At 44.3% G+C, this 27,536-nt stretch overlaps 1 protein-coding gene across 1 annotated transcript in view; it reads left to right on the forward strand.

Annotated features, from left to right (window-relative positions):
• The first annotated feature begins 1,893 nt into the window (after window positions 1–1,893).
• Window positions 1,894–27,536, forward strand: part of LOC306779825 (A disintegrin and metalloproteinase with thrombospondin motifs 20) — a 73,447-nt gene continuing 47,804 nt past the window's right edge. The window contains exons 1-11 of the mRNA XM_079271848.1: window positions 1,894–2,087; window positions 2,261–2,622; window positions 5,758–5,926; window positions 14,957–15,210; window positions 17,397–17,480; window positions 17,995–18,119; window positions 18,214–18,254; window positions 18,524–18,629; window positions 22,197–22,343; window positions 25,863–26,004; window positions 26,555–26,659. Coding sequence (XP_079127974.1) covers window positions 1,997–2,087; window positions 2,261–2,622; window positions 5,758–5,926; window positions 14,957–15,210; window positions 17,397–17,480; window positions 17,995–18,119; window positions 18,214–18,254; window positions 18,524–18,629; window positions 22,197–22,343; window positions 25,863–26,004; window positions 26,555–26,659 — 1,626 coding nt within the window. The 5' untranslated portion in view covers window positions 1,894–1,996. The remainder of the gene's footprint in view (window positions 2,088–2,260; window positions 2,623–5,757; window positions 5,927–14,956; window positions 15,211–17,396; window positions 17,481–17,994; window positions 18,120–18,213; window positions 18,255–18,523; window positions 18,630–22,196; window positions 22,344–25,862; window positions 26,005–26,554; window positions 26,660–27,536) is intronic.

Raw genomic sequence — 27,536 nt, forward strand, 5'->3', positions numbered from 1 at the left:
AAAATGAACCCACATGATAAAATGGTACATTAAAGAAACAAAACATAAATTCGTTTTAGAGTCTGTTTTATATATTTTTGCTGCAACTCCAGCATGTGTGCAGTGATGACAGGGTCATATCTGATATTCAGCAAAAACGCAATAAAATTGATTTGGCAAACCAGCGTTTGGGCAAGCACTGAGCACACTGTGATTTTAGCTGAAATGTGTCCATGACAGCACTGAGTTCAGAGAGAGAGAGAGAGAAAAAGAGACGAGTGAGTGAGAGACTTTTAAAAAGTAATAGCCATGACTAGGAGACTCGATGTTTTGTGTCAAAGAAAGAGCTTACAGGATCCAAAAGTGTTTCCGGTGAGCCCACCGAGTCGAATCACTCACAATGCTGTGACATTAGTCTTCAAAGGACGTGAAAAGCAAGACCCCTTTCACACGTCCATCAACTTTGTGGAAGACTTTACGTGCCCAAATGATTAACGAGAAGCTGACCACATCGTGGCCAAGGAAGTCGAGCTTCCTCCAACATGATGACAGTGAAGAATGGCTTATGATGCACTGTGCGAATTATTTTGTGCTTTGCCGAATTATTTTCCCCATGAGTTATAACTTTATACCACTGTGGATACAGTCATAGTCGGCTAAACAATATATTAACGTACAACACAGTTAAAACTCAAACTCAAAACACAATTGGTTGAAGTGACTCTGGTCAGTTTGCATTATATTAACACTGCAGCAACGCATAATGGTACAATTACACTCATATTGGTGTAGCCTGTCTTGAGACTATCATACCACGAGAGATAAGGATGTAAGAAGCTGCTAAACAGTTCCCAGTTTCATCGGTTCACTTGTGCAATTCAATTCTTCAACCCTCAAGTTATAGTCTTTCCTTTATGAAGCTCTTTACATTAAGCGTCTACCCCTCTTGATACACAAACAGTGCCAACAATAACACCGTGACTCGGCCCGTACGCTGATCTGAAGGGTGTTTGTATGTATTTGTCCACCTATTGGGTGGACACATGTCTGTCCTGCCCATGGACAAAATGATCATCAGCGTGAATAAATACTTCTCTGGCAGTTTCGACAAAAGCTCGAGAAAACAGAAAATAAAGGTGTTATTATATGCAGTCTATTATAGCATGACTAATGCTGGATTTTTTGAGGATGATGCTAATATCAGTATGTCGGACTTAAAAAATCTGCTGCAGTTTCTTGTAACTTGCCTGTTGCCATTTAGCCCTCACAGGTATTACCAACGACAAGCAGCCAATATCGGCTCGGCCAGTATATCGTTCGAGTGATACAGTCTATTGTCAAGTCTTTATAATATTAGCTAAACATGGCAATATTATTCATTTCATCATAAGAGATTATGAAATAAAATAACTGCAGTAATATTGAATACAACCTCCTTCCTTGGATAGTTTGTATCAGCAATAAGCACGATTCAGGACAAACCTAAAACCCAGACTTCAAGATGTTGGCTGGTACATTTTATTTCCAGGCTTTTTCCAACACTGCAGCACTCGAGCCTGCCCCATGTGTGGTGGTCGAGGCGCACTCACCATTGGCTCGGCAGCCTGTAGGGGCGTTGCTTCGCGGTTTGAGAGCGCTTAGGGTGCACGGGGTGTTCAAGGGATGGCTAAGGGAAAGCGTACTTGGCACTGATCCCTCCTTGCAGTGTAGACTGCATTTTTACATTAGGCAGCAATTTCGTTTATCGTCAGGGGGGGGGGGGGAGGGGGGGGGATGAATGTGTCATAAATAGTTCGCGTTTACAGTGGGCAGTGGATGCACGTTTTAGCAATGCGATGAGGCCAGTGCACTTTGCAAGACTTGCGCTGCAGAGAGCCTCCGCGGATCCCGCGACCTGTTGCTGACAAGCCGGGGGAAAGGGAGAGGGAGAGGGAGAGGGAGAGGGGGAGCCGCTCGGGAGAGACAGAGGGTACTTGCCTTGGAGACGACAGCCAGGGGTTCCTTCGCGGAGGAAATCATGCAGTTTGCAATCTGGCTGGTTGGACTAATGTGTCATCTGTCAGCGCTCGTCCGGGACACTTTGCAACACCGATTGCATCCCAAACAAGGTAGTGTTTTAGCTGTGATTTTATGAGTGCGGTGAAGTTCTCGTGTAGAAGATGTTTCAAGAGTAATCTGCGGTAATTGGGAACGGTGCATGGTGCAAAGGTTTGGGGGGCTTGTCAGCGCGCGTTACATTGATGCCTCTACTTTCTCTCTTTGCTTTTTTTTTCTTTTGCAGAAAGCTTAATCAAGCAGCTGTCATCGTATGAAATCATCACCCCGCTCCGCGTCAATGACTTCGGAGAATCATTCCCCCATAAGTTGCACTACAGACGGAGACGGAGAAGTTTAAATGACGACCTCTCGGGTTTACGGGTTCACTACAGGATTGACGCGTTCGGGGACCGCTTTCACCTCAATCTGACCGCAGAATCCGGCTTCATCGCCCCCTCGTACACAGTGGCACACTTGGGAGCGGAACAGAGCAACGACACGGACTCCCACTTCCATGACCAGAGCGATATGCGCCACTGCTTCTTCCGCGGACAAGTCAACGCCAAGAGCGAGTACCCTGCCGTCTTCAGCCTGTGCACTGGCCTTGTGAGTATTTCACAAGCTTGAACATTTTTTTATTATTTTGATGCTGACAGGCCTCCATCCATGCATGTCCCCCATAACCCGCAGCAAAAGGGAAGTGTGTGTCTGGGAGTGTAACAAGAGCAAGTGTTACTGGACAAACGTCACGGATGAGGAGAGCGCACAGCTCTGCATCTCGTTGCCTGTGGGGAGATGCTGCTGAAGGGCACAGTGCTGTCTGGGCATCAGGGTGGTGGTGTTGTGATGTTAGAGACTGGGGTTGATGTGACAACAAGACTCCACTCTACTGAAGTGCCCTTGAGCAAAATCCCTGATCAGCTTGAGCTGTGGTTGCTGCTCTTTGACTGACATATGGGGCAGTAGAATTTGAATTGAATCTACGTATGTGCAGCAAATAGCTATTTGGTGTCATGGCTGTGCTTTTACTTTATCAACCACTTATTTTCTGCTACATGAAACCTCTAACCCTGAACAAAAAACAAAACAGCAATAACAGCAGACACGCTACAACTAGTGGCCAGTTAATTGATTCGTTGGTCGATGGATATTTCCATCTTAAACGCCAAACATATGCTGGTTCCGGTTTTCCAAATGTGCCGACTTGGTGCTTTTCTCAGTTTTCATATCCCTCTAAGTTGAATACCTTTGTATTAGAGACTGTTGGTCTAAAAGCACAAGCTAATTGATTGATTGATTGATGGGAAAGATCTGATCAGTTGCGGCCCCAAGCTGCAGACATTATTAATCAGTCGAAAGCAGCTGTTTGCTTTTTAAATTGCCCTTCATCAGACATCGTTTAGATGTTATGGGGCTGTAATAGAGTTATTGGGTAATAATGAGTTTACAGCCCCATTATACCATTTGAGGATCCTGAAGTCATTTAGTTTGCAAACTCCTGTGTGAGAGAATCTGAGAAGTGTTGAAGGGGATGACTTCATGGGTCACATAAGGTTGCTGGTCCAGGGGCAGGGGGTTGACCTCAGCCAGCCGGATCCTGGCATGGACTCTGCGTGGTTGGGGGGTGTTTGGCTGAACTCAGCAACACAGCCAGGAGGACCATAGCCTTGGAGTCTCCCTCTCTGCCACACCCCCTATCAGTGACATAATCCTTATTTTAGGTGCACTGTGTACAGTACCAGGATAGCATGTTGATCTAGTACATTCACAATGCATTCAGTGATTGTACTCCATGCTAGTGGGGGTTAACTCCCATTCAGTGTAGCTTTGGAGAACAGAGACCACCACCAAACCACATTAAGTGTTTTTTCATGTTTATATAACAATTTAAGGCATGAGGTATGCTGGAATTATCAGGGTAATACGCCTTTAATTGCCCCTCTGCCCAACTTTGATGTATGACTCGCTTATCCAAACATGTTTGCATCCTTTTTCAAGCAATCTTTGTTGCTTATCCGCATCATCACTCATTGAGGATGACAGGACAATGGAGACAGCACCAGAGGCTATAGGGTCATAAATGCGTCCGTATCTGATCACTGGGGCTTGATGGCCTTGCACATTTTGTTGGGTTGAGGTCATTAAGGAATAATTAAGCCCTAAAACAAAGGGGTCACTCTAGAAAAAGCAGGTTCCCCTTTTGTCTAGCGTTGCTCAAAGCCGTCCCCAGGGGGGCATCGGGGAGGGAGGCGGTGGTTGAGGGGCTTTTGATAAAAACAGATGTGTGCCAACACCATTTCATCCATGTCATGGTGGTGACCTCGCTTCAAATAGGAGTCTCTCAGCTGTAAGGTCCAGTTCAGCACCCGCTACTGAACAGCAACCATTGTGTCTGTCCAAACTTTTTGCCAGATTTGCTGCTGAGCTAATGCTGGGAAACCCTGAAACTCTGCCCCCTCCATTGACTAAACAGAGCATTTGTCTGTTCAGCCTTCCATTAACACCACATGAGAACTTTAGAGAGGCTCAACCATAATCGTCTAATTAAAGTTAACTTGCCATAGAGAGTGATTTACAAGATACAGGTAAACATCTTCCAGTTGTTACACAGTTTGAATCACTCATTACATTTAGAGCACTGCAAATGTTAGTTTGTCATTCTGCATCATTTAATGACAAAGTACCGACATTTTTGTGCAAACACCATGCCGCCTTGCCTCACAAAACAGCAAACACACACCCTAACTGGATTCTGTCAATACTTATTACACTGGCCTGTCAGAACTGAAGAAATAATAATATTGCAGGAGAGCTGGAGTAGGAGTACATAAGAAACATTGAGGCGCTGAGTGTGGTTGTTCCTATCCTGTGTCTTGTTTTCACAAGCTTATTACACTGCAGCACTGCACACATGTCGCACTCAAGGCCTGTAGCGCTTTTGAGGAAGTACGTTGCATACGTGCAAGCCAGCTAATCCTTCACCCTTTGAAAGGTGGCGCGGAAAGGTACACATACAGTTTCTACATGTTTTCCATATCCGATTCGTTTTCCATTGTCAGGCGTCCATCACTCTTGGGGATGGTTACGCAATAATGCTGCCTTAAAGATAACATTCCAGTGTCCAATATCCTGTTTAAGTGTGCGCATGAAATTACCATACAAACACCATTGTGCCTCATGGCGGAGTGAGCTAAGAAACTTTGTGAGGGACTGAGCTGCCAAATCAATATTAGCATTCCTCTGTCAGCAGCTCTGTCCATGTATGACGATGTCACTCGTCCCAGTGTCAGGTCGTGAGGGGAAATGCATTTTCACAGCCAGAACAAGCACTCTTAATAGCCCGCGCATGAAAGTGTAAAATGGTTTACTGACTCATAACGACTTGCTTATGTATTGATAAACGTATAAAAGGTTTTGAATGTCACACGATTGGGTGTTCTCATGGTTACAATTTCAACAATGACCGATACTGAGCTGTTGTAGATATTCTCGGACCTTTTTGTGAGTCAGCGTGTTCTTTCCACGTGCACCCGTCAAAAAAAAAAAAAGAGCATGGAAATAATGTGCTCACTGGTACCCAAGGGCTACACAGAAGGACTGCAATTAAAGCGCAACCTCTTTGAATGAAACTATGCCCTAATCTGTAAACGAAATCTACACACACACACAGTGCAGCGTGCACATATGCAAGAGCATGCTTCATACCAAAGCAGTCAATGACATCCCTTTTTTCTGCTCTAGATTGGAACATTTACGACACAACATGGCGAATACTTCTTGGAGCCTCTTTTAAACGCTGTGGGGGAGGAATATGACGAAGAGCACAACAAACCTCATCTTGTCTATCGGCACGAGAGGAAGAGGAACATCTCGCATACTGACAACAACACAGAGCCCTGTGCTGCCTCAGGTAACAGACTACAGACTGCCTAACTATACTGCCTGTAACCACTGTCTGTCTGACTGTCACCCACAGACACTTACTGTACCTTCTGATGAGCTGCATTAACTTTCTGAGCCATTGCAATAAACACGGCCCTAAAAAGGAAATTATACCCAGTCACGGTCTTTGGCTTGCGGGATACCCAAAAGGTTTCAGCTTTGATAAAGGAGCGTTATAGAAAACTTAATTAAGCAAAATGCGCTCCAACACTGCCTGGTGTTTCCACTCACGTTCTGCTGAAGTATTGAATCCCGGGCCTGTGGCAGCAGCTCAGAGGGAAGGAATAATTACATTTCAGGTTGCAGTTGCGATGAAAAGAACTGGAGAGGTTTTCCGCATGGGAGGCTGCTTAAAAAGTTCCCCCAATTTCATTTGAATGTTTATGTCTGAGGCCTTTGGGTGGTGGAGAGGCCCTCTAGAGAAAGCAGGGTGACCGAGTGGAGTTCACCGCGATGGAAGGCCTTAGAGTCCTCCTCGCAGGGAGCTCCATGGGAGGCCTTTGTGGCGTGATGCAATAAGTCTTTTATGTGCAGCCCACTTGATTTGCTTGTTGTCTGAACCCCGCCATTGTCGCATGGTGGTGGCTATTGTGCGTGGCGGCGGTTTAAAGAACTTGGACTGACCTGATGGGCGAGGTCAATACCTCCTTATTATGCTTTGCCCTTTCACTCTCTCAGTCTGTGTGTGGTAAACAGAGACTGAGAAATCTGGAGGGTCTCTCAGCCCCCACTCTGAGGCACTTTTAAACATACTCTCCCTTAAGAACTGAGAGTGGAGGCGCGGTGAATGACCCTGACTGAATCTCCCAAGGAAATCTATATGCATCATTCAGTTAGTTTACGTCTTAGCCAGTTATCCTTCATCTACTTAACAGTATATGAGACTTTTCAACACATAACCTCAACTATGAGCCAGTATACTCCTTGTGGGAAGGGGATTCAGTGTACAGCTGGACATAGTAGGGAGGACGATGCATACATAGATCAGACACCTGTAGGGCTGGCTCAAAGGGCTGCAGGTAAACAACAAGCAGCAGGATTAAAATATCCAGTAGGGCCAGGCGAGGACGGTGAGGTGTCCCAGGCTGCAGCTCCTCCGCTTTATCAGATAGGCCCCTCTCCAGATGCGGTGATAAATGTGCTCTTTGAAGGCCACACTAAGCCAAGACTAACAGGCCTGTCCTGTCTTTTTATGGGAAGGAGTGCAGTACACGCTGCTACTAGCCGGCTGGATGTAAACACTGGTTTGGCACGTGTTGTTCTGCTTGCAAAACACTCATAGTGGATGCTCCTGTTCTTGGCTTTGAATTTTAAAATGTGTTAAATGTGTTTGAGATAACATGTAGCACACATTCTGCTCGGTGGGCTACAGTCTCCGTAGTTCCTTTCTCTTGTCTCCAATCTACACCATGTCTGTACTTTTTTTTTCTGTTCCTTATGTTATGCGTCAGACTAAATCAGTGTCTACGTATGGGGCTCCCAACCACAGCCCAGTTGCTGAGAGAGAAAGAAGTTTAGAGAAACACCGTACCAACAAGTAGAATCCTTGTTAGCAGGGGAATAGATCTCTAAGCAGCAGAATGTCTTTAACTGTGCCCTTAAAACAGAACAAAACTTTATGGGCCTTCTATTCCTGAAACATGCTAACTATCACAGTTGATCCAAACAGATGGAAGTGCTGAATTGCCAACATCACCTGCTAATCTGCAAGCCAGGCAGCGCTTTCCCTCTGTATAGACATTGTTTTGCCTCTTTAGTCACTGTGTTGATTATTATTCTTCATCCGCCTTTCTCTATGCAAAAGAAAAAAACATCTTTTTGAACACGACAAAGATGAAACAAGCTGTGTTTTATCAAGCAGCCCTCCAGGAAACAGAATGTATATCACCAGCCAGATACCTCTGGTGAGATAAGCTTTTCCCTCATGATGTGTCATACTTCAGTCTTAATGCTCTACAGACGGTGCCAGAACAATAAATGGGACTTCTGTATCTATCGAGGCAGTACAACTTTCCAGAGTTTGTACAGTCCCTTCACACCTCGCGTTGAAAGGAGAGGAAGGCTATGTTTCCACATGAATTCAAAGACGAGGAGCTTTTGTTTTGTTAACTCTGCGCTTGTCATCTCTGACACGAACAAAGACTTTTTCCTACATGTGCCGTCACTACCTGTGAAGTGTCAGCAACAGAAGTGCAACGGTAAGAGCTTTTAAAGTGTTACCTTGAAGGAAAATTAGGTTTTGTTATTTCAGCAGTCATGACCATGACGATATACCACTGTGTGTGTTCATTTATTCTTATGTGCAGTTAAATGCATGTGAGTTTAATATATGATTTAAATGCAACGTTTCCAAAGAAACGTAAAATGTGAGAGTAACTCAAAGCACCTGAACAACAGGAGCATTTAGTTTGATCTCACTGACTGACATTTCAACTGTATCAGTCTTCTGTCTGTGTCAGCCAACCTGGGTGGCTTCCCCGCTGTTTAGAATATCTCTAGTGTAGATAGCTGTCGAGTGGGTGATTAATGTTTTAAATTCACAGAGTGCCTTGTTGTGCCTGATTCTGGCTTTTCAAAGCCCCCGGGGAAAAAAAGCTTACTGGGCTCAAATCACAACACCGCTCCGACCTTTAATGACACATTCTACGGGGTATCTGTCTCTGAGCTTGCATGTGAATCCTTGCGTCGTCCTTCGATATAGATAGCCACGGGGATGAGGGTTGCTACAGATAGGGGCAGATTCTTCCCGCTCCGTTTCTTCCCTTTGCTCTCTTAAAATCCATGTGAAGACAGGCATTAGACGGAGGTATCTCTTTCTCTCAGTCGCTGGCTGCGTGTCTAAAGTCGTGGGGTGTCATATTTTGTCTGAATTAGAGATAGTGAATTGAATACAGACAGCTTGACAGCAAACGCTGCCAGCCGTAAACCCAAACACCAATGTTCCAGTGTTTGGCTCCCTAGCGCGTCACCCGATTTCTTGATGGCTGACTGAGGGCAGCTGGGACAGCTACGTGATTGGCTTTGATGCGGGAATACTTGGCACACATGGCATCTGTGCCCCCCTGACCCTCAACACAATCATTGTATGGGCTTCCCCCCCTTGGTGCCCACTGTGTATACATGGTAGTTCAAATGCCAGCATCAGGTTTTTGGTCAATGGGTTCATTTGCATGGAAAATGCCCTCCCCCGCCTGGGGTTTGAACTAGCCGACTTGAATCGCTGCCCGCTCTCCCTTTGCGCTTTCATGTATGTCAATGGAAGCACTTGTTGGTTGTGACCTCACTTCCCTCTTTGTTTGGAGTCACTCACTGGACGGGGGGATGTGGCCTTGAGTTTTTCCCCTCCGAGAGGTGCGTGGTTACTGGACTTTGCTGGGCCTCACTTGCAACTATGTATGCGTTAAGCTCTTTGTTTTCCTCTTAGCTCCGGCTCTTGACAAGGGTCAGGGAAGGTGGCCCGGTCAGGGAGTGATGGACGGGTGCAGATCATTCGGACAACCTCTCTTCACCTTCAGGGGTCTGGCTTTAGATGGTGAGCTTCTGAATGTCAGATGGCTCCAAAAGGCTTAGGGTTGCTTTGTGCCCCCATGCCCCCTGGACAGACTGAACCTCCCCCATTCCAGGAAGTACCTATTGTTGCCGTGAAAACAAAGTTCGTTTTTGCCCGATTGTGTGCATCCATAGATGTGGTTTGCATGTGTGTCAGTGGACGAAGAGTCCCGCTGATTTGGGAGCAAATCAGTCCAGCGGGATGGAGAAATGAGCTTCTTTCTTCATGTGTTTGAGCACTCCTGGCCAGCGCTAAATGTGCCTGCCGGTTTTGCTGCAGAGCTTGGCAGAGGCCCCGGCCTTTTCCTCAACTCCCACTGCCTGCTTTTCTTCTTTTACACCTGCTTCTCTAAAGTAGCTTTCTCACCCACTGTTTTTCCTTTGACCTACATAGAAAAGAAAAAATATGAATTTCTTTTGTCTTTTGATTGTCCTTCTGAATGGACATAAAGTACGTTTTGGAACAGCAAGCTGATAATGTTAGTCCTAGTTGTCAAATGAGTTGAAAAATGGGTTCTCCCATACACTGACTGGGAGTCTTGAGCCAACATGTGTGTTCGTTTTGAGTAATGTGCAAGTTTTCTCATCAGGCATGATGCTTTGTTCCATCGTTGCCTCAAATTTCACGAGACTGCATCAGGAGCTAATAATATGGCCCATTGCACTCATTGGCATCATATTTTAAGATAACAGATACTCTGGACAAGGCTGGGCAACTACAGACAGTCTATAACTTTAATAGCTGCCATGTGTCTGCCTGCCCCGAGGCCTCAACCCCATTGAACCCAATGCGTTGTGTTGTCTCGGGAGTTCCCGTGACAGATTCCAGCTGGGGCTATTTTCTGCCACTGTCTACTGTCTGGCCATTCTTAACAGATGGGGGCTGATTGGGATGGCAAGAACAACTCGAGTGACAGTGACATGGTGGCATGGGTGACGTTCAGAGGTGAGAGGGGGTGACAGATGAGCGACAGTTTCCCACTGAGGTGGACTGGGGAGAGGCAGTGCCTGGAGCTGGCCAGTGAAACATCAGTGTCATCGCCTGTGGCTCTTGCTGTTTATCATCTGAGAAGCCAGAAAGCACTCAAAACTGCAGACATGCTTTGATTTTGTCAAGGCATAACTTTTTCTTTCAGGGTATTGAATAGTTTTTGGGGAAATACTTTTCTTTGAAACTGTTTAAAATATTTGTAAGTTCTTCTTGTATGGATTCTGGTTTGCTGGTAATTCAACTCTGGGTTTATTTTCACAGTTATGTCCATCCCTTCTCTGATAACATACTCACCTCCGTCATTTCTGAGATCTGGTAGCACGGCGACATCGCTACTACAAAGTTAATTTTGTCTGACTGAGCGGTGCTGTTCCCAGGAGTCGATGAGTGCAATGCTATTATTACTGACATGAATGACGGCCAAACTTAAGAAAATAATTGTTCTTTAAGTGCCCCTCTTTGTGTTCTCGTTAGACGGCAAAGTCAGGTGCTATGTTAATTGTTGGTTTTATGGTGCTGTGGTTTTCGAAAGCCTCTCACCATAACTTTACACCATAAACCATAAATCCTAAAGCGGATTCCTTTTGCGATAAATAATGACGAGAAATAAGGAGCTCAGTTTTTAAAATAGCCGAAAATCACGTCGGCAGTCAAGTACTCACATTTAATGTCCTTTTAAAAAATTCCATTCACTTACCTCCAATCTAGACGGGAACACTTCAGCCCTGTTTGTATGTTTGTTGCGATGGCTTTTTGTGTTTGATGCAGACCCATTTTTAAAAATGCACTGTTATTAAAACAGCAGTCCTTGACGATTCTGGATGTTGGTGGATGTTGGTCTCTCAGCCATCCATCATGTAGTCATGTAATCTACAATCTGTTAAATCCGAGAGTCAGAAACTCTCAGTTTGAGTCTGCCAAATGAAAACACTCCAGGCCCCTGCCCATCATTAGGATTCCACATCCATAAGTAGTGTTTTGTCTCCTCAGAGGAGGTCTGCTACTCCAAACACATTCTTCAGCTCACAACCGTGCTGTCTTCAGCATGTCTCTGAACTGAAAATAACAACTGAACTCTGAAAGCACTGTTGGTGTACACAGCCCACCGTCTCCCAATGAGGTCAAAAGCCATGCCACTTCACTTTAAAAGCCTTCTTCAGCAACAACAATTAGCTGCCTTTGTTTCTCTCCGTCTCGCCACAGAATTGCACTTAATTGTGCCTCTGTCTACAGGAGTTTCAACATGTTTCCCCCCTTGAGTTGTACTGTCAGTAACCAGAGTGTATGACCTCGTATAGAACCAGGGCAGTACCTATACTCAATGTAAGGTATACTGTCCATTTAATTGGCACCCGGGGAAAAGGGCGCTTTAACTCCCAGCGGGCCATTGTAAAAGAATGTTAATTAGTTCAACAATGAAACGTGTGTTCCCCATTGTTGGGTTCTTGGCATTGATACTTTTGACAGAGAGCTGAAGGAGAGTCAAAGAGCAACTCTTTGATCTAGATTGAAATCTCAATGAGATCCTTCAGGACAGGCTGGGTGTACATGAATGGGCTCAAACAGAAAGTGCAAATTCAAGCATCAAAAATGCTTTCATACTTAATGAAATGTTTATGAATGAAAGTAAATAAGTGTAAACAGATGTAAGAATTGAAACCATGCGGGAGTCTTGAAATATGTATGAAAGTGCTCAGTCCTAATGTGCGGGTTACCTGCGGTGCAATTAAACATATTATTGAGTGAATAGATAAACATTGTTATATGCATTGTGTTTGATTGTCTTTTGGCACAGTCATAAAAATAGCTTTGAAAGTTTACAAGTCAAGTAGGCGTTGGAGCAGAAGAGTGTGATGCTGGTCTTTTTCAGCGATGTGCATATGGAGCCTATTAAATGACAACATTTATAAATGCTTACACTCATCTCGGCTCCTTTTATTGTTCTCTGTTATGAAGAACCGCTGGAGCTCGGCTTTATAAGCTCGCGGTTGGGAGACTTTTGGTGGTGTAAAAATGAATCTCACATTTTGATGTTCGGTAATCAATTACCAACACGTAAAATACAGAGATGCGGATGTGTAGTTGATGCTGATTTGATGGCCCAATGACCTGAGGAGGATGTGACGTCTCTGCGTGTCCGGCAGGTCAGGGCAGTCACCCCTGTCTTCTCATGGTGTAAGTAGCAGCTCACTACCTAGTGAGAGGGGGATTTGAACCTAAGGCGATTTGGGAAAGGCTGTGTGTGGCTAATCTGCACTGATTCAAAGGCTATTATAATAGGGACTATATTTTTTACTCCTCCTCTTCTTCTTCTTCTTCTCTTTTTTCATCTCACACTCGCTTGCTCTGAGATTTAACACCAATTTCTGTTGATGTAGATGCTCTTCTGTGCTTTGATAATCCCTTTGATGTCAGACTGTCTGCAGTGATGAGTCTGTTTAAGGGGTTTAGTGTAGTGGGTTTGGCCTCGGAGAGATTTTTCCTGGAAAATACAAAGCTCTGTCCTGGCCCAGCTGCCCGGGCTGTGTGCACTGACTGAGTCTTGGCGCTGACTTGGATGCTGGCACTGGCGTGGGGCTGGGCCTCACGGCAGCAAGAGCTGTGTGCCTTTGTGCCAGGGAGTCACGCTCCTCCTCGCGTGCCCACTGGGGGCATCTCTTGAATAATCTCGGAGTGCTCAGACCTAACAGTTGTACACAATCTCTCTCTGTGTCTGGAAAGATTGAGTGTACAGAAGACAATAGAACTCTTCACCACAACCGGGTTATCGCAAGTTGAGGAGGTTGTTTAGGATGACGGACTCCAAACTATGCTTGGCTCGTAAACACTGGCAATCATAAAATTACTGAGACTAAATGTCATTTTATGTTTCATTCATTTCACAAAATTGTTCATTCCCATAAGTATGCATGTTTTCAGAAAAAGCAACAAAAAACACTGCAGAATGCTATGACTGTTGACATGTGGAGTGCAGACATGTGCACTGCAGACATTTGGGCCACATAAATACAAGTTTCAATGTGTGGATAATGATGGATGTGAAAAATGGGCCCCCCATTTTTGCAAACATTGCAGTAATGCATTTTAGGAATAGGAGGAACTTGTCAAAGAACTCTTAGATTGTGGCGTTCCAGCTGTCGTGTCTGTCTTTTTGCATGATTTACTATTCACTCCTGCTACATTTATCCATCGCGCTGTCGGGTAGCTGCTTAAATCCTTCTAACCGAGCAACTGCTGCAAGCAGTCTTTTTTCACACCGCATGACATATGGCAATGCGCTGCTGCAAATCTGGACAGCACAATAGCCTGTGTGCAAATACTTAGTCCTCAGATGGCCTGTTACAACCCAAAACTGCTGTTGAAATCCTTCCAATGCTAATAAATTATTGAATGCGGTTGAAATATTTTGATGTTCAGAATATGCAGATGATTTTTGATGTGCTCGTCATTAACTTTACTGATGATGTTGAAGAGGTTTTTCCGTGACTGACTTGTTCAGCATGGGTTGATTTGCTGGTCAGTAACAGAACATGCTGCAGCTATTTGTCCCAAACAAAATTACCTTCTTTTTATTTTTTTTTCATCAATTTGGAGCTTGCCTGCACGGAGACCAGAAATCCCCTCTCTTGTTCCCCTGCTCTACTTGTGGCTCTTCCAAACTCTTTCAAAAGGCTACAGTCTTCGGAAACAGATTGTCTCAATGAAACATGCTCTTAACGCGTTCTGTGTCTCTGCCTCTGTCTCCCTCTTTCAACTTCACTCCGTCATGGTAAAGGAATCTATCGCTCCACACAGCTGAGAGAACACCAGTACCACAGTACATCGCTGATGTTTCTTTTCTCTTTTTTTTCCTCTTATGAGGCTGGTGTTGAAAGTTTTCTTCGCCGCCAGCCTATGAAGGGAATTGGTTCAATCTGGCATTGTATATATACTGCATTCGATGTTAACTTTGATCATGGTTGTCCACATTTAACTTCATTTTTAGATGATAATGTTTCCAGGCTCAGAGAGGTGGGATGATTCGGCGAGCCCTTGTGTGAGTCGGTAAAATGTCGTCGTGGGGTTTTCTTTTTTGTGAGGCTTACACTCAGGCAGAGGGCGGGAATATTGCCTGACCTGAAAACCCGTCTTCTTAAAGCTCACCACTGACCCCGTGTCTCTTGGTACAACTGTTTTCCGACCACTGCAATAATTCAATTTATGATGTTTTCTTTGCCATAGAAGTCCAGCATGCTTCTGTTATGTCATTGGAATTCAGCTAAGCTAAAACCCTCGGCTTTTAACTGTAGATGTACCATGCTCTCTCCTGAAATGCCTTCATAACATAAAGCAGCGGGTGTCCAGTGTGGAAGAATTTTACTCTTTGATAGTCCAGTTCACCTGTATTACCATTATTTTAAATCCAATGAATATGTTCCTCTCCACATCATCACTCAGCATTTTTCTTTCTTGAAACAGAGAACTCCAAGAGGCCGGTTGCTTTTGAGAGCCGATGGAGTATGGGAGAGGAGCTGGACTCTCTCAGAGCCACCATAGATGATCAACACATTTACGACAACAACTCCACCGGCACACACCCCAAAGCCCCGCGCAGACGCAAGCGCTTCCTCTCCTACCCTCGCTACGTCGAGCTGATGGTGACGGCGGATGCCAAAATGGTGCGCCACCATGGACGCAACCTAGAGCACTACATCCTAACAATCATGTCAGTAGTAAGTAAAAACAAAAAAATATTTATTTGTCTCAATATTGAATTTTTTTAATGTTTAGGATTATAGATGATTGGTATGAGTTTGTTATCGTGGTAGGTGTATACATGCACACTACTGTGTCATTCTTACACAAATGGATGTGCTTATTACCCAAATTACAAAACACAAACAAACATGTATTTTATCGACCTGCATTGGTATTTAGCCGTGCAGATAGGCTTTTTATCTGTCCGTCTTAAAGACCTGATCACAACAGAACGTGGCACAGCAAAATTCATCCTTGCGTCTTTGTGAAATAAGTGATGCTTAAAGCTTGTTGACATAATGACGAGTTGGTTAACTGGCCAGCTAACTGCTAACACACCAGCCACCTGGGAACATGCTAATGCTAGCCTGTCACCATGAATTCACATTTCAAAGTGTACCAAAGTCAAACTCAACCTGAAAGATTTGCTGGCAACAAAATTTTAACAAAATTTGAAACTCAACAGAGGCTAAATACAATGGAGGGGAAAATCATTAGGTTCACACAGTTGGAAACATTTAAAAAACGATCCTGTTGCTCTCGATAATAGATCCCATTGTAAACAGTCTGCAGTAGACCTACGCTCTCAGGATAATAGGCCTTTACGAACAGTGAAAACAGTGATTTTTTAAAATTTATTTTTTATTCCTTGAGCACCAAAAGTCTTTCATTGTATTAGGGTGGTGGCCGGAATCTCAGAAACTGACACCTCAAAACCTGGGGCAAATTAAACCCAAAATATTTTAATGGCATAACAGAGGCAAGACGTGTTTTCTTTTAAAATTAAAAATATGAAACTAAATGCCCCAGTCCAGGTCTGTGTTTTTCTAGCCTCAGATGTTACTGTTTGACATTTTGGTCGTAAACCCTGATGTGACCCTAGCATGCTGCGGCTTCAACGAAAGTGGCCCAGTTAATTGGTAAAATCCTGACTCAGCACCTTGACCTCTTTATGAGCCCCCATGACTGGGAGAGCTGCCTGGTAATCAAGTCAGTAACACTGTGATTGACTGTATCACACCATCATATATTAGAGTGGTAGTGTCAAAGCAGGATAGGTTATCAATTGCACTGACCTGTGTGTACCTTCCGCTGTGTGTCTCGCTCCACTATGACAGACCGTTCAAAACACTCATTAACATATAACGGAGTAATGATTGTCAGTGGTGTGTTCAGTAAGTTGGTGAGGGTACAGTCCGTGTTAAATGTGTCAGCCCAGTTTTTAGTGCCAGGTTTGAAGTCAAAACATTAATTCTGCTATGCTCATGTCTGCAGACCGGTGGTGCGGACACACATACAAACACACCTTTTTTCCTTTTCTTCTTTCAAAATCTCTCAGTCAATGTTCTTATCCACAGTGTACCGAGAGCAAAACCAAGTTAGATCCATTGTGTTCCATTTAAGTGAGGTTTTAAGGTTTTGTTCATGCTGACTGAGTGCCTAAATAACATTATATACGTATATTTAACTGGCTGTGTGAGATACTGTAGTGATGTTCCCGTGTAGGCTGCAGTCCCCTTCCCTTCTGGTTCTTGCACTAATCATACAATAACATACATTGGGGCGAGAGGATACAGAACAACGTCCTGTGTCACAGCTTGACTTTAAGCATTGAGCACCCACTCTGGACAGGCTTAGACCACGTTCGCCTCCCACTAGGCTAAGAAAAGCTAAATGTTTATCGTGGCCTAATGAGTTCCTGTCAGGAGGCCACACGCGGCCTCAGGAGACTGCTGGCCGACCGTGACAGGGATGCACGAGAAAAGCAAGAGAAGCGGAGGGGAAAAACTACAGAGGGAATGTTTTGCTGTCCTCACAGAGGGGCTCTGAGCTCCAGCTTTGCTGAGTTTGTTGCTGGGTCCAGATTTCAGTTTATTTTTTCTCTGGCAAGGTCTGTGGGGGAATTGTAATTGGTTTTAATACCCTGTTGATTAAACTTACCCTGAAGGAGACATTTTTTGTTTCTTTTGACTTGAATTAACGGTTGCAATTTTGATTAAACCTCATGGAGCTTAGCCAGAAAAAAACAATTGCTGTATTTTCTCAATCCACGTATTGAGTGAAGAGAAGTAGACCAGCTTGCATACCGTCCCTATCTGTGCTCTGGTTCAGGTCAGTGGAGGTTTGCATTTTTTGTCTGTGTGTTTTGTCTTTGTTACAGGTAGCAGCAGTGTACAAGGACCCCAGCGTAGGGAACCTCATCAACATCATGATTGTCAAGCTAGTCATGGTCCACAATGAACAGGTGAGTGTGGGGTCTTGAATGCTACCTGTATCAAGCTCTCCAATATGGCTGACGTCAGTGCAGGTGTCCCTGGCCTGGCCTTTTCTCTGAGGGGCTTGTTTGAAAGGACACTGCCTGCCTTGTCAGTTTCAAGTCTCAAGAGAGGTCTCCATGGAAGACAAACGATACTACAGTGAGGCAGCTAGCCACCTGCGAATGAGAGGTTGCTTGAGAGGCTCACTGTAGTTTGCTGGGTCACTGTAACTGATTCTTAAATAGTTAAATTAAAGGGAACGGAAGTTGTTTGGAAAGCCGTAGGGGGCTCCTGATTTTTGCCCATGTTACCTGATGAAGTAAGAAAAACGTTATCATGATCAGTACACACAATTGAGAGAAATATGATCATAAGACAGGTTGAAAAATGTGGGATATCCCTATTACATGAGATTTTAAGATGTACTTATGTCAGCTACATTACAAGATGTATACCCGTTTTTTTTTGGTCACATCCGCAATGGTATTTTACCCAAAACAGGAAGGGCCCACAGTGAGCTTCAATGCTGCCACGACGCTCCACAACTTCTGTGTCTGGCAGCAGAGCCAAAACTTCCCGGATGACAGCCATCCCTCTCACCATGACACAGCACTCCTCATCACCAGGTACACCCTCATCTCCCATCCTCACTTTGAAAGCCAATTTGAAAGGGAAAACTGAAAAACGGCTAACGGCGTTGTGTGTTTTTATTTCTTTCAGGGAGGACATCTGCCGTGCGAAAGATAAATGTGACACGTTAGGTAAACTTTTGCTTTTCTATTTTACAAATATTTCTCCACCTCAAGTCCTTTTCAATTAACTATAGACTCCGGGAAGCACAGCTCATATACTGTGCAGTAATGAGTTCATGGCAAGCTGTCAGCTCATAATATTATAGTGACAGAACAGAGTGGTAGAAACGGGAGGAGGGACGGAGGATGGCGGTTGCTAATCTCTCTTACGGAACAGTAAGTTCGTGTTCGTATGTGTTCATCGGTGTGTTTTTCTGCGTATCTACGTGACCCTGTAGGGCTTGCAGAGCTGGGGACCATGTGCGACCAATACCGGAGCTGCTCCATCAGTGAAGAAAATGGAATTAGTGCCTCCTTCACCATCGCTCATGAGCTGGGCCATGTGTAAGTTGCAGCACAGAACTTGTAGCAATCACCCCACCCCTACCCCAACACACACACACACACACTCACACACACACACACACACACACACACACTAACTCGCCCCTCTCAGCCAGCTTTGACTAACAAAAGCCCTCTTATCAAGAGACATAGGGTGCAGCAGTCACAGGTGCAAAACATAATAAAGTGAAAACTTGACTTTTAATAACATGCCAGCCTTTAATACCTTACTATACAGCTCAAGAAGTTAACCCTTAATGTGTCAGAGCTGCGTCTCGAGTGGACGACAGCTCAGATGAAATTCAGTGTGGATATGTGGTGGGTTTTCTGTTCTCTATATACAGTAAGTACATCATTGAAAGTGGATCCCAGAACGTTATCAGTCAGGGCAAGGCTAAATATTCTGTTTAGTATTCGGGAGCTCGCTTGTTTCCTCGTATCAGCCGCAAAGACTGATAAAACAACACGAAAATGTCACAGTGCCGTCATATATATCTTGTGTGCTAGTGAATAACGGTGTGTTTTCCGAACACGCCTGTCTGCCAGAGAGTGTTTTTACAACAAGCTAATAATGCTACTTGTGTGAAGTGTAAAAAAATGGTATAATTGTATATTACTCTATCTTGTAATCCAGTTTAGTTGATTAAAAAGTGGTGCGATTTGAGAAGCACTAGCCTTAGATGTGAATTGTAACGCACAGGCAGCATCTTCTGTCCCATCTCAGCGAGGGCACATCTTTTTGTCTTTCCCTGCTCTTTCATCCTGCCCACCTCCCTTGCGAAGTATAAAAGTGAAAGTGAGTGAGGGATTTTCTTTCCGGTCTGCCTGTGTAGGCTACTAAAAGAGGACCAGTGTCGTGTGAGCCATTGGTGAAGAATGGCAGATATTCTTCTTCCTCCTCCTCTGTCCCCGCTCACACATTCTTCCAGTGGAGCGATCGGACCCGAGCAAGCACCCCCCTTACACTCTTCCCCCTTGTATATCTCGTGTGGATCTGTTTATGCTAAAGTTCAAGCAGCTGGAGGCCCAGTTGGCTCTGCCTCTTGGCGTGGTTGATCCCTGCGTTTACAGGCGTGAGCTGTCCATAGTGTTTAGCGCTCTGGGAAAGCCAGTGTCAGGTAGTGGGAGCCTCTCAAGAGCATTGCAGATTGCAGAAAGATTTAGACTAATGGATAGGAGGCCTTTCTCAGATGACTGCAAGGATGTGTGATTGCTAATGGCCATCATGGGGATTTTCAGGCGAGGCGGTCTCATTTGATAGCCGTTCAAAGGTGACACATATAATCAAGTTTGTCATTAGTCGGTGCCAAGTGCTCTAAATGTCTTAGATCACCAATAAATCGTCCTGACATTTTGATATCACATTAGAAGTCCACAGGCTTTCTTCTACAACATCTTAAGAAAAAACGAAACGACACACCACAAAACTCCCCTGGCATTGTCCCGATCACACATATGCTCGTGGATGAGATTACTGAGATTGTCAAAGATGGTTTGTTTTGCGGAGCTTTACACTTGGAGGAGCTGCAACGTGTAATCCACTGACAAGGTATCAGTCCATTTCCTCCACTGGTGTCACTGAGCTCTGTCTCTGTTGAAGTGCTGATAATTGCGGTTCCTGCAGACTGCGCTGTTGGCTCCAACTCGTACTCATGCACACCCACTCTGCAGGAATTCAGCTCGTCATCGCTGCAGCAGTGTCTTACTCTCGCAGTTATTTATGGCCATTTCAGCACAGTTCTATGTCTTTGTCTAGTTGCATGACAGCATGGCACGGAGGATGGGATGTGCAGAAAACAAAGCAGCTTGTTTTGTTGAGAGCTCTCACGATAAGTGAGTGAACCCGAACTAATCACACTTTAGTCCGGATGCTTATAATCTATAATGCTGGGGTTGGTTCCCTCCCACTGGAATTGACTCCGTTATTGATCGGTCCCTTGAGGTTGCCAAACACGGAGCCACAAAATATCTGATTTACGACCTAATTACTCTAAAAGGCTCAGGATTTCAAGTCCTTATCAACTTAATTATCATAATGTGTTCAAAGAGTACAAGTTGTTTGGAGCGTGTCACAAATCCCTTTCACGATAATAAGAAAGCCTACATGGCAAAGTATCGAGCTGTTTGTTTTCATTTTAAACTTGCTGCATCACCCCGATGCACCTGTGCACCATCATAAGTGACAAAGAATAGTCCGTAGTTAACAGTGCAAATATCATTTGAGCCTGATTTGATGTTGTCAGCATCAGCCAGCAGCTTGGTTTGTATGTGCAGAGCTCATTATTGTGCCAGAGGCTTATTTATTCCCTGGGTGTTTGCCTTCAGGCCCTCGGCCCCTGTAGGGTGGGCCTCATGCCAGCATTGCTCGGTCTTGTTTGTGTGGCGGTATGGATTGACCCTCGGCCACAGTCCAGAGCCCAGGACTGGCCTACATCCTGTTGTAAACATCTCAGACATCATTCAGCTGCATGGGTTCCTGTGTGTGTACATAGACATGTGTATGCACTACATGCACTTATGGTAATCGGCCAAACCGCAGCACAAAACAGGACATCTGCGTTGGACCACGCTATTCTGGACATGATCAACTTGCTTTATGAGACTGCCAACTCCATTCACCGCGGCTTAATTCATTCATCTGCAGATGCCATGCTGTGTACTTCAATTTATACAGCTGTTCTTCTGTGAAGACTCTTGATTCGTCGTTTACAACGCTGAAACAATCAGCTGATTTACTGATTAGTAGATCAACAGAAAATCAATTACTTTGACAAGCTTTTAAGCTTTAAAGTAATTTATTAAGCAAACATTTGCTGGTTCAAGCTTCTCAAATGTGAGGAATTGTCATTGTTCATACATGTTTACCTTCGAGCAACGTATACATGTGTGTGTTGATGCACGGTGTTTCTGCCCATATTAGGGGATGGGGAATGGCCATCATATACTTCCATCATCATTTTCCAACCCCCCTTTTGCTCTTTAAACTTTCAAGATTAGAATAGGAGCACAAACAAAGCACGTTTTATTACAGGTGTATAACTAGAAAAAGTACGGAGCTGCATCTCAACCTAAAGATCCCCTATCCCCCCTAAAAGAAATGACAAAAATGGGTCACTGATAAAGAGGGGTGGCTTAAAAGAGGTAAGCTCTTTGAGAATGTGAGATGGTGACCTTTGACCTCTCAGGAGTGAGCTAAGGTGGAGCGGATAGATGCTGATGGATAAAGAATGATGTTCACATAAAAGGTTGCATCACCAACTGGCCAGTAGGAGTTTTAGAGAAGCCTTTCTGAGATTTTTACTGAATAAATATTTTGGAGATGGCACAAAATTATGTAAAACGACAGAGGGTTAGCTGCGTGGTGTGTGTGGTGGTTTTTCACACGCGTCTCCGGCTGCATCTGTGTGTGTGGCGGCCCAACAGGACTGAATGTAAATCCTGTGACATTTATCCTCCTCATTAGGGCTGATCCATTAAGCAGCTGATAATCACTCTCTGTGTGGTCCCTATATCCCTCTCTCCATCGCTAACCCCCCCCCCCCCTTCTCTGTTTCCTCTCCGCACCAGGTTCAACATGCCTCACGATGACAACCCAAAGTGTCGAGAGGCAGGCATGAAGCACCAGTATCATGTTATGGCTCCCACCCTCAACTATGACACCAATCCCTGGTCGTGGTCCAAGTGCAGCCGCAAGTACATCACAGAGTTTCTCGAGTAGGTACCAGCTCTCCTCACTTTGAACCTGATTCATCACCAAAACAAAATTGAAACGATTTCTCCTCCAATCTCATATTATCACAGCCGCGTTTTTAGTTTGCCATATTAACTTTTACTTGTTGTGACGTGGCCGGCCAAACAAACCGCTGCAACGTCTCTCGCAGTGCTCTGTAGACAGGTCAGTGCAATGTAAACTGTGTGGACTTGTTATTGCCTGGTGTTGAAAGAGTATTTCCTGTTTGAATCCGGGGGTCTTCCTCGGCTGACCCGAGCGATGGATCTCTCGCAGCCCCTCGGCTGTCTCCCCACTCATACAGCGCCGTGTTTTCAAGATGCTGGGCAAACAGTAATCTAGTCACTAGCCTGCTTTCTGCACCAAAACCCGTAACACGGGGCAACGGCTCATTCAGCAATTCCTAACCTGCACTGTGGTCGCTGATCCCGGTGAAAGGCTTCCCTTTAAGATGGGAAATGTCAGTTATAATTATATCTTCCCAGGACATGACCCTTCAATCTTTGCCTCCTTTCCTCTGTTAATTGTGGAGGCCTTCACAAAGGACGGCCTTGTTGACCAGATGCAGCTCGAGAGCGCGGTGTTAGGCAACGCCTCGTATGGAGTTTTAAGGTTGCGTTTCACATAGTTTCCAGCCAGCGATGACCTCAACATCGAGTGGTCGGAACATTCAGTTAAGAGGAATCTCTTTATTACTTGGTCCGGTCCATGACAGCTGTGGGGTTTTTTTTTGTGTTTTGTGTGGCGCGAAACCAGGATTGTGGTGTAAATATGAAATGCAACTGTGATAAACTTTAGCATTTGTTTCCCATATGGGATATATAACAAACAATGGAGGTATGAAGAGAGCATGTCATTGTGGGAGCCGCAGCGGTGGGAAAAGCCCATGAGAGCGTCGTCCAAGAGCTTTTGAAATCCGTCCCCCGCCGACAATGAGGGGCATTGATTCAAAGTACTACCTCTACAGTTCTGCTCCTGCTCAGTGGGCTGCCCCGGTCAAGTACGTCAGTGTTTTGACTGCCCATTCTCCCTGAAGAGCAAATTCAATCTGCACCACTCTCCTACCGGTTTACAAAATGAAAGGCCGCGCCACCTCTCAAGCATCCCTGTTCAGAAGGACTCCCCTCCTTCTCCCCCCCCCCATATCCCACTGTTGCTGTAATAATGTGCACTGAACTCCCGCACCTGAGCACTGATGAAAAGCATCCTGCTGTTGTGCAGCGCTATTATGCGTCAACTGCTGCATAAAGCAACCATTCATTCCCACGGTGTCGCAGAGCCGTTTGATTTAAGCCTCAAAATCCAAATATAAAAGTAAGATGCAAATCTTTGGCTGTTGCCACCCACTAATTGTTGTGTTGGCTGGGTGTTGAAACCACATAATCAGTAGTAGTGGGCAAGCCCCATCATTTTCCATTACACACCTCAAGAATTAGCCTAACTGCTCCAGCAACTCTTCCATTTGAAGTCACTTTAAGTACTTCATTTGTCATTATGTTCAGGCGACACATTACAGGTGACTACGGTAAAATTAATTAACTAATAGATATTGCCATGAAACACACAGCAATTAACACACAGGAATTAATGTATCTAGAAGATATCTCCCTGAGACTTCCCCAGTTGATTACTCACATTAAGACCGTGTTTTTTGTATTACAAGTTTTCTAAATTGTTATATTTAAATATGCAAATGAGGCATTATCTAACAGATGTCAATAGAATAATAAACACCTGAATGTGTATTTAGGATGTTTTCTGTCCACTAACGACCAAACTAAATAAAATAGCCCTAAATCTCAAAATGGACAAGTGCACGATGAAACAATATTTTAGCCTGTAGTGTCTCGCCTTAATAAAATCAAGATGGATCTTTATTTTCGGTATGTTGCTCTAAATTCAACTGAAACCTCTGTCATTATCTCGTCCTGTATCTCCCTGTGCTATAATCGGTACACGCTGTCTGAGACAAAGCTCTGAGATGACAGCATTGCTGCATTTTACTTGGTGCTGTTTGATCAAACACTGTACAGTGATGGTCTGTGTCATTTCATCTGCAAAATAAAAAAAAAACAATCTGACATATGAGCAGGCTTCTTGCACTTCTTGCACTTTTTCTTGTTTGCGGAGGGAAACCCGGTGTGGTGTGCATGGAAACTATTATTGTTTAGTCTCTTACGACAAGCACACAACAGCCAACTACCGGTATAAGTCATCTTATAAATAAACTCACTTTCAAGTTTCCCAATGGCTGCCAGGTGTGGAATCTCTTCTGGTGCCAGAGAGGAATTGCCTCGCTGTCTGAAATCCACGCGGCCAATATTCTTTTTTTTTTAAGGTAGACGTTTCATTTAAAAAATGACCACACTGACCCCTTCTCCTTCTGTGTGTGTCCGTCTGTCTTGGTCTTAATAATCATTCCATTAGATTCCAGGATACTGATTAGACAGATGACCAACTGCTGAAAGATCCTGTAATATGGGAATGTCTGTGTGGGTCCTTGACAGGCTGCTCAATAGTTTTCATTCACAGTATCCTCCACTGTAGTATTCTTCTTCTCATGCAATCATTCCCCTCACACCCAGCGCTGTTTGCTGCAGTTTCTGACAAGAAACAAGTGACTGTAACTCAGGAAAATCCTGTGTAATTATTGGACTGTCATGTCAGCTGGCGTTGTATGGAGCAGGTGTTTTAGAAGCTCGATCCCGGATTAAATTTGTCAGAGCGGTGCAGACATGTTGTGTAATTACACATCTATACATGTCTCATCAGCCAGTTTCCTTTCTCAAAAGTAAACAAGAGATCTTTTGAGCCTGGGCTCGCTCTGCTAACATGTTTGCCTTTTCACGACCGTGAAGGCTGATGATTTTATATGCAGGACGTTGTTGCATACATTCAGTCCAGCTGTGCTTTTGTTATCTCTGTTACTGTGTCGTGGCTCAGGGCGTGGCACAGCGCAGTCTGTCATTATGCTGCAATGCTGGCGCTGGCACAGATTTCTGTAACTTAATCAGGTGCTTTAGGATTCCATTCCAGATTCTCGTTTTTTTCCTTCTTCAGCGCAGATAAATACACCTCGGATAAAAATGCAGTCAGTGTGCAGAACCTTTTCAGTCCGTATCAAAATGCTGTTTGATTCAGTCTGTGGCGCCGGACTAGAGTTTCATAGTGACAGCATTTACTAACAGGCCATTGAGGGGAAGTGATATCAGTCTCTCTGTTGGGTAACTTTACAGACCACCCACAGGGGAAAACACATCTGAGGATGATCACCGACAAAGACATGGAAATGTTTACTTTGCTCGTATGAAAGAGAGGACACGTGTTGATACATTTTGGGGTCAGAAAATACTGAAGTATCCTGAAAATGTTGCCATGAAAGTTTACCGTGTGCATGTGTGTGTGTGTACATGTGTGCGATTGTCTGTCTGTGCACACACTTGTATGATTGCGTGCTTTCCTTTTCCTTTACTGTACACACAATTCATACTTTTGTGTTTCAGCACCGGCTATGGGGAGTGCCTCCTTGATGAGCCTACGGGCAGGACGTACGAGTTGCCCACCCTCCTCCCTGGTCAAATCTACAAAGCAAACAGACAGTGTGAACTGATGTTTGGACCTGGTTCCCAAATTTGCCCTTACATGGTAAGTTGGCTTGCTATCAAAGCAAGGAAAACCACACTTAAAAAGTGAAGGATCAAGACTTCAGGTGGAAGTAGATCTGAGATAGTTGTCGTCTACTAAGAGACACAGCAGAACCCTCAGACATGTGATCAGAGCAGTTATCCATGAAGGTCAGTTAATTGCAGTTAGGTTCTATATTTCTTAATTGTAATATACAGTAGAATAAATGTAATCTGTAAATTGCCATGCGGAATGTATGGCATGCATTTTCTCACGTTCAAAGAGGCAGATAAACTCTGCCTATTGTTGAATGCCCAGCCACTAATTAAAACCTGATACGTGGCCATTTAAAATGCATCTGGCACATGTCTGGAAAGCAATGAAGCACAAAAGAAAATGTGAATTCCTGGCTACTGACTGAAATACTGTTTGAAGAAAACCAACAACCCTATTTCGATCTGCAATCACACAATCGTCCTCTCAGAAGCTTGTGTTCTCACATTATAGACAAGCTCTTTTGCTATTCAGGCAAAGAATAATAATGCTGGTGCTAATTCTTTTGCCCCCACAGAAACAGTGCAAGAGGCTATGGTGTACCAGCGCAGAGGGGGACCATAAAGGATGTCGCACACAGCACATGCCGCTGGCTGATGGGACCGACTGTGGTAATGGAATGGTAAGTCGGTCCACATGTGGATCTGTGTTGCTTAATGAACACATATATAGGCATTTGATTTCCTATATGAACACGTTTTATGACACTTGTGGTGCTACAGTTGCTGTTCAAGGCCTGTCGGTTTGGGAGTGTAGGCCTCAGTACAGCTGCACAGCCAAGATGTTGGAAAATTCTGCACAACTTAATTCCTTCAACTCTAATGTCTCCTTAACTCACACCTAAATGTTTTCTCCACCTCTTAGTTTTATTGGGTAGTCTGCCATTTGATTGACACACTAAATGATCCTGATGCAGTAAAGCCCACCCATCTAGTATTTGAAGCAGAGTAATTTGTTTGCAGCTACCGTAAAACCAGATTTTTTGTTTGCTTTCAGTAAGGCAAGGCAAGGCAAGGCAAGTTTATTTGTATAGCACATTTCAACAACAAGGTAATTCAAAGTGCTTCACATAAAACCATTAAAAACATCAAAACATAAGGCAAAAGAAAAGGAGATTTAAAAACAATTAAAGAAACAGTGTAAGAAATACAATTCAGTAGTAAAATGCAGAAATGCAGGAAATTGATTAATATATTAATTGAATGTGGTTCAATTAAAGGCAGCAGCAAACAGAAAGGTCTTCAATCTTGATTTAAATGAGCTGAGGGTCTCAGCAGACCTGCAGCTTTCTGGGACTTTGTTCCAGATATGTGGAGCAGAAAAACTGAACGCTGCTTCTCCATGTTTAGTTCTGACTCTGGGAACAGAAAGTAGACCGGTCCCAGACGACCTGAGGGGTCGGGATGGTTCATAAGGTAGCAGCAGATCAGAGATGTATTTTGGCCCTAAACCATTCAGTGCTTTGTAAACCAACAGCAGGATTTTAAAGTAAATTCTTT

The sequence above is a fragment of the Melanostigma gelatinosum genome, assembly GCF_949748355.1.
Source record: "Melanostigma gelatinosum genome assembly, chromosome: 1".
In the NCBI taxonomy this organism is placed as follows: domain Eukaryota; kingdom Metazoa; phylum Chordata; class Actinopteri; order Perciformes; family Zoarcidae; genus Melanostigma; species Melanostigma gelatinosum.